We start from the raw sequence: 13,229 nt of genomic DNA on the forward strand, positions 1-13,229 counted from the left end.
GAAAGATGTTCTGATTTTCTCAGATATGCCTCTCCTTCCCTTCTACAGATTGTGAGAAGAGAGATGGTAGGATGTGGAGCAAGAACAAACGACTAGGCAGCCTGCATTAAGTCTCAGGAGACAACACAGAGCATAGAGAATGAAAATAAAGGAATTTTAAGGAAATATTTTTCAGGACACAACAGACAATATAGTATCTCAGGGGAAAAGAAAAGGGGCTAAAGTAAAAGGAGGAGGAGAGGAAGAAGAAAAACAGATGAAAAAGGAAATGGTTGGTAGAATAAGAAGGCAGGCTTAAGAGCTGGGCACACATATTAGTCTTGAAAAAGAAGCTGGAAGGAAGATAAAAGTAGGGTCTAAGGAGTAAAATGCTAGAAAAAAATGCTTTCTAAGACAGAGAACTAGTCAAGACACTTCCATGAATGCACAATATTCCATCTCAAAATAGATTTACAGTGCTTTGGGTTCCAAAAAAAGGCATCTGAAACTGCAGCAATGTATTCAGAAAAAAAAATGAACTCATTCTTGCTAGAAACCTGTATTAGGACTTGACATGCAAGTAAATTTCTATTGTTAGTAACACCTGGATGTTACAGCTAAGGATCAGGGTCTTATTCTATGATGTATCATAAACATCACAATCTTACCTTAAAACTCTCAGTACATGCAAAGTATTCAGTGTTTCATTTGCTTTTGAAAATACACTGTAAGGCATGAACCTAGTCCATTTGAAGTGACTTTGCCATCGACAATGCCCAGTATGACCGTAAACCACAAAATACATTTCACTATACCTAAAAGACAATCCAATACACATCTTTAAGCAAACTAAGCTCTAGCTAGCCTACCCACACCAACACTAGCTGCAATATGAACATGTTGGCCGAATCTATACTGGAAGATATATTTTTGGCTAGTGATGTCACCATGCGGGAAGAAAACACACTATCACTTTGCAGTGAGATGCGGAGTGGTATAATTGTTCTAAATCAGCTGATCCTCTCATTCCTGCACAGATGTAGAATGCACAGGTTAGCCAACGCTTTGATTTGCTTTTCCTTCAGACAAGCGAGAGATGCTTCTGGTAGCTCTAACTTGTGTTTTCATGATCAGAGGAATGAGAGAATGAAGAAAAAAGGAGAGAAGCTGACTCCCTTTGCAGGTGAACTGAGTACAAATTAGAAACCATTTGGTTCAATGTCTCACTGTGGGATCTCAGATAATGCAGAAGTGGTCTTGATCTTCAGCTGCTAAAAAGACAAACAAATGTGCTTATTTATGTTCACCAGCTCAGCAGTCACAAGAACAGGTAATTCATGACACAAATCCTACAAAACTGCTCCAACTTGCAAGACTTCTCTGATAGTCAGACTGATTTCTCTCCATAGCTTATACTAAAAGCTATAGTTTAATAATAAGAAGAATAATAATACTATTATGAATAATAACAGCAGTAATAATAAAATCTTTCTTGCACACTTGCAAATTAAACAGAGCCAGGATTCTAATATCTATGATAAGTCTTGTAAAAGATTTTCTTTTACAACAATGTGCCTGGCGTTGATGAAATGGCAGGCTTGCTGGATGTGTAGGCACACAGCACAGTCCACTCCTCTGTTACCTTGCTAGATTAGTTTTTGTGAGGCTCAATTTCACAGCTGATGCAATCTTCCTAGCTATGTTTTGCATGTGGGCTATTGCCCTGAAATTAGGAAGGACCCTGATCAGATAGAATCTTTGCACAGAGTCTCACAAGTGGAGGCAGAGGGTCAGGGTGAGCTGCAGAAGAAAGCAACTGAGGTGTGATTCCTATCCTCTCATGACAGAGATTGGTAATTTATTTCAGGAAAACAATGACCAAGAAAAATGACAGAAATAAAACTTGAAAATTATTATTTTAGTCAGCTAGACACTAGAAAAAGGAAATAGCCCCTGTCCTTCCCTTCAGAGACCTGGCAGGCTAGGCTTTAAGGAAGCAAAAGGAACATTGTAGATAAGAAAGAAAATGAAAAGGAGAAGGAGGAAAAGGGGCTAAGACTAGAACATTTCCATTGTGAAATTAAGAGTGCACACTGACAGATACTACCTTAAGGTGGATTATCATTAACCTGGCTATAACCCCTGCAGACAGGCTCAACAAAGGTTATTTCAGCCAAAGCATCTCCCATGGGATTCAGAGGTCAGAGAAAAGATTACAGATAAGAAGCTCAAACAAAAATATAATCAGTCAGTAGGAGTTATTGCAATACTAATGAATACAACACCTCAGTGACCTGTGCTGACGTTACTCAGTACACATGAACACCTTGTTAAAGCTGATCCTATCTGTATCGCAGAAGTGATTAAGCCTGGGGTTTCCTGGAGCAAAGAAAGCTAGATTTACCATATGACTTCTTCTACCCATTTCTCTTAAAGCATTTTTCTGCTGCTTGTCCTCCTTGAGTCCAGGAAAGATACAATGCGACATTCACCTTATTCCTTGTAGCCTCATTTTTTGTAGACATCTGTTGATCAGTTCAACATTTCATTAAGCCATTTTGAAAACTAACACCTCAGTCTTTCAGAAAAAATGCAGGCCTTTAGCAACATAAATTTTAAAGTGAGTTTTGGTCTTAATATGCAGTATAGCTTACTTTCCATTTACACATTTACAGTCATACAAAGTACAATGGTAAGTCTGGAGTTTGGAGAACATAAGTTTCCAATGCCATTACTCCTCTTGAAAAATAAATGGTAACACTAAATTAGGGAAAACCTGTCCTTTCTATTTGGATATTTCAAATGAAAGAATGTGAAGTCAGTTTTGAGCTACCTATGTATACAGAAATACAATTTCAGAGTAAGTACATGAATTCCACCTTTTTTCCTGAGGGAAAAGTCTAAAACAAAATGAATGAAAATGATTCACCTTATACCCTCTTAAAAAAATCAAATTCCACAATGATGGTAGATAATGGCACAATCTCAGTGCCTAAAGTGACTATAACGTGACTGATTTGTCAGTACCTCAAATTTTTAGGAAGCTACAAACAATGTCAGCAGGCTGCGGAAGTAATTCAGTCCACAATGTTATAGAGAGTCCACCTGGTAAACTGGTAACATTAACTGAACAAGACTCAAATGGCATAGCGATACAAATATTCAAATACAAAGGTAACTTCTTTAATACACATATCTGTCCCTATCCTCTCTTCTCCTCATGAATGCATATATTATATCTCAGTGTTATATTTAATACAGATAGGCTTTCAGGCTTACACGACAAGAATATATAAAATTCAGAATTTCTAAAAGCAATCTCACTATTCAATTCAAATCCCTGTATAACAGTTTAGAAAAGCAAGACAAAGCTTTTATTAATGTGGAAAGAACCAAAATGTCTCTAGACTGCATAAGCATTTATTTTTTCTACAGTTACATTGGCTCCCACACTAAATGTCTGGTACCTTCACAAAACAAGCAGCGTAAACTGAAACTGCTCCTTTAAGGACAGAAAAATCTCCAAATCCCCGTTCATCTACAAATTTACCGCTTGACACTGAGGGAGCAAGGACAACAACTGAATGTGATTGTGTGAGTAGCATAGCAATCGATCACTTATGATACTTCACCTCACTCTTTCTGCAGTACCATTTATTTTAGAAAAGCCAAACTTGCATCACATTACACATTATGGCGTCTTACCCAACACATCTGGGATAATTTGGTTTTCAAAAGTCTGGGTAAGTTCAGAAATTACTACAGCTTTCCTATACGGAGATATTAGACAAGTAACTTGGAGTATCTAAACATGCCCAGAAAAAATAAGCAGAGCTATTCCTCCACATGAATGATATGAACCCTGTTGCACTTCAAGAAAGCTGTTTCATTAGTCACATCACTGCCCTAGTAAAATAGAAGGAAAAAAAACAAATAACCAAATGGATTTACTTATTGATGGTCTAAGAGTTAAGGATTATTTACATTTTTTTCTACAGAGAAATAGAAATGTAAGCCTTGGCTATAAAACAATACAATCAGACCCAAAAAAGAATCAGAAGATACAAGAAATGACGACTATATAGACAGCTATTTAAAAATGATGAGGTGTAGGACTACTTTGTATCTCTGCATGAAAGCCAGGTACCGTACCTCTGCACTCAAAGCATCACTATTTGCAAATTATTACAGAAGTTTTAGACATGATGAGTATGTATTTCCTGGAGTTTCAAAAACTTTTTTTTTTTTTAAATTTTATGACTCTGATTAGTACAGTCACTCTGCAAATCTGCTAAACTTCTGTGTTCTGCCATAAGTACAAGGTCAATCACAATGGGACAAGGGAAATGAGTCACAAATTAAGTCTCTGTACAGAGCTCCAGAAGCCAGCACTTAAAATCTGCTAGCGAAGCAAAAGACACAGAGATAACCAAACTGAGAACAAGTTCCCAGACTCCTGAGCTCAAGTCAGACAAACAAGAAAAGCTTCTGGATTGAGATTTCTACAGAAAGAACGTATCCTGTCCTGTGTCAACCTAACTAGATGATTAGTGCTGGGACAGACAACATCAGGCTTCATACTATTAAGATCCCAATATGATTACTATTTTAGAAGAACAGTGGGCAATAGCTGTCTCCTATTTCCCTAATTCACCTTTTCACAAGTTGAAATTAATTGTGAAAAGGCATAAATATAGAATAATATTATGCAACTGACTGCTGTGCAGCAATATTGGTGGGTAAGTATTTAACAACAATCGGAACATACCATTTTGATACCAAGTTCAAAATGAGGGACAACATCAAAAGTTACTTTCGAAACTTTGTATTTTAATTGGGCACAGGTCCTACTCATAGCAATGTAATGAAGCTTTTTCTTGAAAACAAGTTATAACAGCTACAATCTGTAACTATTTGCCTCAGAATGTGGAGCAAATTGAATTTTTGAAACACTCTGTCAGGTGTCTTGAGTAAACTAAGGTGGTCCAAGTGCTCATTTTGTTTGTCTGATGCTTTAATTTGCATGAATGTTCACTTTTTACTAATGATTAGCACTCTCCAAGGGCAGAATCTTTACCCAAAATAAAATCTCAGGTATAAAAGTTAATGGTCATTGGTCAGCACAGTGGCACTTGTCACCTGAACAAAAGGCTCATCTAGTTCATTTAACCATAATTACACAATAAGCAACTAATGTACTTTTCCTTCTCTGGCTAATGTTGCAGGAGTTTTGCCCATCAGAAAATATGTAAGGAGAAAGCAGCCATGCCAGCACCAGCTGCCATGCTGAGAACACCAGTCATTACAAGTGTCACTAACAATACTATCTTAATTCTTTTTTTTTTTCTCCCCACATGGAATCGATTGCAAAGTCAAAAGACCTGCTGCAGAGTTAATAGGCTCTATTAAATTTGCTCTAATCTTAAAACCAAAAGAACTCATACAGGACTAACTACGACCAGAGATAAAAAAACACCAACCAACCAACCAAAAAATTACAATAAAAAAAAAAAAAATCTGCTGCCTGACTGAGGTGAAAGGTAAAAAATGCACCAGTTCTCAGGAAAGCAAGAGTGGGAGGAAAGGTGCTGGTAGAGGCACTTAAGCCCATTAAAAAGAAGTGTAATTCTCCATAGGAGTACTCAATTTCTTTTCTGTAACATTTCTTGACTGGCTAACTAGTAAACATGAGATAAAATGGAAATAATTCTCTGCCAAGTATGCACAGCTGTAGGTCCACCTCTGATGATTCATCAGCAGCTCTAGGCATCTGCTAATTTTTTCTTTTTAAATTTTATTTTAGGATAGATCTAGAAGTGGCAGAGATAGCAGTCTATTAGTGAAAAGGAGCCCACAGCACATAAGGAAAGTAGCACACAGGACAATAGTAACTATTTCAGTGCATAGATGCTTGCTTGGATGTTACAGCTTGCATTTACAATGACTAATCAGTAAATTTGAATACGATACTCAGTATAGAAGTGGTAAATTAGCAATGGCAGAGTACTTCAAATTATGTTTCTCAAAATATAGAACATTTTTTAATCTATATCAACTTCCTCATCTAAAAATAAAACTGTAATGAATTCTGCATCCAAGATTTCCATCAATTTCAGTGAAATTGCATGGTGCGTAAACAGGTGGATAATTTGTTCCAAAATATTTCCTCCCATTGAGGGCTGATCTCGTTTGCTTTTTTCAGACCTCTTACTTCCTTTCTTTAGCCAGACAGAGAGCAAACCAATACCAAGTCAAGATACCACAGAATTTCTTTTGGAAGAGTGAATGTACCCAATCTATCAAGTTACTGAATTTATGTCACACTAAATAAAAAGGTGAATTTTTATTCAAGTCGCTGTGAGAGTATTCAAAAAAATCAAGGGAAGCCCTATTCCACCTATTAAAAGTCTTTATGATTGAAAAACTGAGGACAAAACCTTATGAAAACATTTCAATTCACTTATTTTCCATCATCAGTGGAAAAGGAGATAAAAAGATGTATTTCCATTTCCTTGAATAATGAAGCAGTATTTCATTTACTGTTTAATTTGTTTCAACTTTGTTTTTTTACTTTGAGACATGAATAAAAATATTCATTTAAATGTATTTGCTTCTTATAGCAACAACATACCATACACCTTACTATAGTGTATTCTCTTGACATTTTACATGCAACATTTAAATGATCCCAAAATGAATTTTTTTGGAAGGCCTATTTCATGGAAAATACAGTGTTTTCATCTCAGCAACAGCAACAAATTTTGAAGTACTGATATGTGGAACTGATATTTTTTCTGACCTTCACATTAATACAGTGCTTTAAAAAATAGTTTAAAAACTTGCACTATATGTAACTTGTCAAATAATGTAATATGAAACCTGAATTACTAGGTAAATGATCAACTTCAATATATTCAGAAGGCTTACGAAGTTTCAATGAAGAGGTTTAAATTTCAGCTGCTTTAACTCACTTGAAGCCCAGTGCTGTTTACCAAGTTTTCAAACTAGAAAACATTTAGTAATTTTTCCATGAATTCTATAAAAGAATGTTATTTTTTTTTTTTAATGGAATTTCTTTTTATTTTTTTTTTATTTGAAGAGCAAATAAATGGAACATGAGAAACTTAATATTGTTTGAAATAAAAATATTAGCAAAATGTGTTCCTTTCAAAAGCATGCTACTACCATTTGTGCCTGAAAACTACTACGACAGTCTGTTTCATGCAAGTAACACCTCACCTTCTGTAACTATATAAAAATAACTCCTAGTTTTCCATGACTTCTAAAGCTGAGCTTTAAAGAATGCAGAAATATACTAGACAGCTGATTTTTGCTGCTGGCCAATAAGACTAAACAAGCATCTCATTTTGCAACTAAGCAAGACTCGTAATATTTTACTAATCCAAAAGCTATCACGTACTCCTTATACCTGGAAAGTGAGAATAGGCAAATAGCCTCAGAAAGATATTTGCTAAATTCCTAGAAGAACCCTTCTCATTCATCACCTGCTGACATCAGGGAACGAAACAAAAGCTTTGGATAAATAAAGAATCATACAACGGTATTACTAAGGACTGTATCAAAATGAAAAGTTATTACTTAGTGACAGTTATACCTCATCTTGCCCTCATTTTTTAGTGCTCCTTCCTTTGAAATTCACTCCAGTAATGGTAACTCATGACACTTACGCATGATCATTATTCATGAAAAAGCAGTAATATGTACACAGCCACAAATGGAAATGCTTGTACATGTCTAACTAGTGCTATTCTTTCAATAGAACAAATGAGAAAGAAACTACTCATTAAATTCTAAAAATAGTTAGTGAGGCATGAAAATTTCTCATAGACATAGTAGTCATATTTATACCTATTGCTTTTCAATTAAGAAAATTCATTACATAGCAATATTCAAAGGACTCTAGTGCATAGTATGAGGCATAAGAAACTGTTATAAAGCTAAATATTTCATTTCATTACATTATTGACCATGGGTTTTTTGCTCTTGGTAAAAGTTTTACAAAGTTTGTTTTTTTCACAGGAACTTTCAAGATTAGCATTCACTACTTATGCATGGAGCAACATGGCAGAAAGCGTGTCTCTGATGACAAAGAAGTTACTTACAGGTAGTAAGTGTAGGAGTGATAGCTTCTTCTGCCATGATGGTGGAAGGATTAGGCAGTGGTGGAAAAGATGAAATGGAAGGAAAGAAAAGCCAAATATTAATGTATGAAAAATCAAGATGAAACTGAGACCAGAATTGGTGACACAAATGAAAGGTAGCAAGAATGCATATCTGAGCATATCATACAACATGTCTGGAACAGACAGATGACATATCCAATACAATTCCATAAAACGTTAAGCAATACAATATATAATGCATTTCCAACTGTTAAACCATTTTGAAGTACACCTACTACTGAAGTAATGTTATATATTTAAAGTATATTTATCTCTGCATACACTACACACACAAATTCTCCCAATTAAAGTGATAAAACACCCCGATTACAGCTCAGCTGCATTAGGAATAAGGATACGAAACTTCTAAAACGGTGCTAGAACTCTAACAATGCAGAATTTCAAAACATGTTTTAAGTAGCTGCTCTTCCTGTCATAGCAAGGTAGATCATTTGGATATTCCTTTTTTAACTTAAAATCCGTTCTGCCACTGATAGGACTATAACTTATTTCCAGAAAGGAATACTCAATGGTCACAGCTTTTTTAACATCTTAGCTTTTTAAATAAGCATTTAAATTCTGAAGAAAAAGTTACTTCCTGCCAAGCAAATAAAAGAAAGATATTTTCCTATGTGGCAAGGGAAAAAATAAGAATTGATCCTGTATTCCTGTTATTTCTACATATATATAAATTGAAAAAAGTTTGGAGATCCAGAACCATCACCTTGACAAATATGGACCCAGTCAGTCTTTCCTGCATCACCTATTGCACAGCCAGATCCTTCACCCAGACATGCTCTGCATGAGCATGAAGTATAGAGGCCCTCCAGCTACACTCTTCTGCTTTATGTCTCTCCCTCCCTAAGTTATGCGCCCACTACATGCAGGACTGCAAATTTCCAAGAGGGGTAAGTTCCAACCTAAATTAATTCCATATATTGACTGCAATTAAAAAGAGGCTGGAGATTTTGAAACATCTCTGACTGTAATGTCAAGTAGCATTCACATGTTGGCAAGATGAAAGACTGAAAGGAATCATGTAGGCATTTGTAATTTTTACAGCACATGCATAGAGCTCTTGGACTACAGAGGAAACATGTAAACAGGCCTTGCAAAGGACTATAACTAACATTAAGTTGCCTCTAGCTACATGCTTCAGGCATCCCTTTGAAAACTAGGCTTTCATCAAATTTTCTCTCTCATCTTCTTTGTGTGAAGATGCCGTTAGAAATATTTCCCCATTTTTTATTCCCATTTTTCTGATGCAAACAGTATTGTTCAAACACAAGAGGCTAGATATTGAATATTTAATCATATGGCACATCTGCAAATTTCACACCTGTTAAAGTTGAGTTTTAGAAGACATCTAAGAGAAAAGGGAAAGCTGCAAAACAGTTGTACACTTCTAACAGCACATATACCATTGCCTTCAATAAGGAGCTCAGGATCAGGTCCTATCAAAGCAAATCAATGTACTTGCTCTGTCATCAGGGAGCTGTTTGCTGGTTCAGTCTCAGTTACATCTCCCCTTGCCCTTCTTTTCAGGATTACTCATTTTCTCATTTTCATTTAGAATCTCATGACACTGTCAACTCTGTTTCTTGCCATATGTTGCCATGACAGAGATTTAATGTAATTAGTACGAATGTTCTCAAACTTCTAAAAGATGTATAATAATTTGAGAAACAACAATAAATACAATTAATCAGTGAAGCACTGCTCGTAGTTATATGCAGATTTCTGCCAAATATGTTATAAAGATAAATTACTCCTTATGAAAAAGAATGCTGTAAATCCAGGAGCTTTAATTTGTGCAAACGTACCATTAAAAATTTGTGAATTATGAGAAAAATTTAAAGTCTAAGGTTTAGTTATTTTTATATTGTTACAGTTGTGAAATTTTCCATATGAAAGTCCTTGAAAACGTGCACTATGGCTTTTGACTTTCATGAATACCAGACACTGAAAGAAAAGGGTAAAAAGAATAAATTAAAACTGAACATAAACAGAAAGTTTTAGACTTGCAAGTCCTCAGGCCACATGTAAAAGCACCATTCACAGTTGAAAAGATTTTGTTTTTTAAGAAATACAGACAAGTTCCCTTTTACTTCCTACATAAGGTATATATACTTTTATTATACCAAAAAGACTTTTTCTGCTACATAGAGTGGCCCAAAGATTGTTGCCATAATTGGCTCTTCAGTCACTGCCCATTTGAGAGGTTACATTATGTCATGTTTTTGTGTATAGTGGTAATGTAAAGCACTTTTACAGCCTTCATTCCCTGCACCCTTGAGCCGTTGAGGGGGGAGGAGGTAGAGATATGGGGAGCACTGATCTGGGCCAGGGAAGAAAGGAGGGATAGGGGAGGGAGATCTTAAAGTACTGGTTGTAATTTGCTCATCATCCTACTCCCTTTTGGCTTCTATTCCGTTCTGTTTCTTGTAGAATAAACTTTCCTACTTTCCTCTCTAAGTCGAGTACTGCAGTCTGTTTTGCCCAGAATCGTGACTGGCAGCAAACCCTCCCTGCCCTTGTCTTAATCCACAATAATCTTGCTTATCTTTTTACTCCCATTTCGCTGGGGCCTCCGCCATCCTAACGAGGGTGGGGGTGAATGGGGGCACCGAGCGAGAGACTGTTGTGGTGCTGCTGTGCTAGCTGGGCCAAACCACGACAAAAAGGAAAAAAAAAAAGGAAAAGAGAAAAGAAGAAAGGAGTAAGGTTCTTATTGTTCTGTCTTGATTTAATTGTTATTGCTTTTCCAAAGGTTGTGGGAGCAGTTCTCTCATTTTCACTGCTCTACTTTAAGTTGACCAAAAGGTGAACTTACTTGCTGTATTAATTTATTTATTTTTATTTTTTATAGAGCCCTATGCAGGTATATTGAAGACTGTCAGAGATCAAGGGGCCATGCCTGAGATTTAATATTCAGGATCAGATTCAAAATCTACTTTATTGTGGACCAATATTGTGAAAACACATGTATTGGTTTTCACTGACTGTGTGGTAACTTTTATGTGACAGATTCGGAACACAGCTGAGTAGAGGAAAGCTTACTGGTATTATTCTGACTTCACTGAGAAGAATCATCTCATTGATATGACTATACTGGTATTACAAATAGCTTGCAGGTTTCTAGCGTACATTACAAACCATCTTAATGCAGGAATGTGGTTGAACAGATAAAGATAGAAAAGAATAGATGAAGAAACCTGAGCAATCAAGTGGAGAGGAAAACAGGAAAGTACGAACAGTCTTCCCCCAACTCAGGTGACAAACATACAAATCTGGTTTACTTTAGTCAAAGACATAGAAGACATTTTAATGTCCGTGATGTTCCTACCCTCGCTGGTGACTTCACACTATACATGGAATAGTCAGGCTACCTAATCTTTGTGTTACTCAGTTTATAATATAACTGCTTCAGAAGACCACCATTTGGTGAAATTAATCATAGAATGTTAGGGTTGGAAGGGACCTTTAGAGATCATCTAGTCCAACTTCCCTGCAGAAGCAGGTTCACCTAGATCAGGTCACATAGGAACATGTCCAGGTGGGTCTTGAAGACCTCCAAGGAGGAAGCCTCCACAACCCCTCTGGGCAGCCTGTTCCACTGCTCCGTCACCCTCATAGTGAAATAGTTTTTTCTTATGTTTAAGTATGTTATGTTTTTGTGTTCCAGCTTCATCCCATAGGCAATAATGATGCCTAATGAATATGGACATTTGCAGAACTTGTCTACCTTCTGCTTTGACTGTGACCATATCCAAAATAAGTCTGTGCCACACTAAAAACACTTGGCTACTGTATTAAGAGTTAAAGAGTTTGATCTGGGAAAAGATGTGGTATCCTGCACCAAGCAAGCCAAGAATGGTTGCTGGATAAAATGAGGTGGCTATTAAAAGAATATGTTGGACAAAGCCACAGTTATCATGTACAGAAAAATTGCTTTCCAAATCTCTTGACAATGCAAAGAAATGGTTTGAAACTAAGTCAATTAAGCACTGTGAAGCCCCAGGGACAGAGTAAATTTATCCTACTGGTGAGATGAGGAGATCAAGTCTACAAGCTCTCATTTCTGTGAAAGAATGAATACTGGACAGTATATGCCTTGGGATTTGCCTTGGAATGGTGGAATGTGACAGGGATATTGCTGTAGCCAGCTCCTAGAAAGAGAAGTTTCAGAGCACATAGACTCAGTGTAGTGAAACCTAGCACTGTAGCCCAGAGAGCCTGCACACAATAGTGCAGAGAGGAAAGTAGTTTTCAGTGAAAAGATGCCACTGAATTAGACGGTGCCATTTTATTTTTCCTTCAGATCTTTACTCCAGTAAAACTCCTGATAAAGTAAATAAAACAAAATGATCAAGTGCAGTAGCAGAATGACACACTAGATTGAGAAGATTGTTTCATGAAGTAGCACCTAAAGTATTGTAAAACTGCAAAAACACTACAGTTATGCTGAGCTTGTAGAATGATTTATACATTTTCTTCAAATGCATAATGTATACATAGTAACTGAACCAAGGTGAAAACCACAGGGGCTCTCAGCAGCATAGTGAATTAATGCACCAATAACAATCTATTGAATAATCGGTTCATCTTTTGCTTAAGTCATGAGTGTAATTGTATGCAAGACCTTCTATACTACAGCATCTGCTTTAGAGGTCTGGGACGAAATATAACTGCCCCCTGAAACTCTCATTAAAACTAGTCACATCCAGTTACACAGATGAACCATTCTTACTCTTAATATTCACTTCAACCCATTTCACAGTTTCTTTTGTTTAAGTCTGCAGCATCATTCTGGGATATGTTTAAGCTATTGGCATCATTCTTTCTGTATTACACAATGAAATTGTGTGTATTTGGTAAAAGAGTTCCTGGACTTATACTTTCAATAGTTTAATCACTGTCACAAGCAGATTTATCCAAACCCCAAAGAAGCTCACATAATGCAATTTTCTTCTAACAACAGAATTATTATGAATAATAATTACTGTGTTGTGGTCGACAGAAAGAATCAAGTATCCTTCTGCATTAACAAGTGAACAGTTAGGATTT

The 13,229-nt window shown here is 36.3% G+C and overlaps 1 protein-coding gene across 7 annotated transcripts in view; it reads right to left on the reverse strand.

Annotated features, from left to right (window-relative positions):
* The window catches only part of PTPRM (protein tyrosine phosphatase receptor type M), a 485,902-nt gene that overhangs the window by 141,846 nt on the left and 330,827 nt on the right, over positions 1-13,229 (reverse strand). For 4 of the 7 annotated variants that reach the window (XM_061994840.1, XM_061994837.1, XM_061994836.1 and 1 more), the window contains exon 15: positions 8,103-8,132. The exons of the other annotated variants lie outside the window; for them this stretch is intronic. In XM_061994840.1, the coding sequence (XP_061850824.1) occupies positions 8,103-8,132 (30 nt within the window). The remainder of the gene's footprint in view (positions 1-8,102; positions 8,133-13,229) is intronic. 7 annotated transcript variants of the gene reach the window in all.

This window comes from Colius striatus, chromosome 4, assembly GCF_028858725.1.
Source record: "Colius striatus isolate bColStr4 chromosome 4, bColStr4.1.hap1, whole genome shotgun sequence".
NCBI classification, from domain to species: domain Eukaryota; kingdom Metazoa; phylum Chordata; class Aves; order Coliiformes; family Coliidae; genus Colius; species Colius striatus.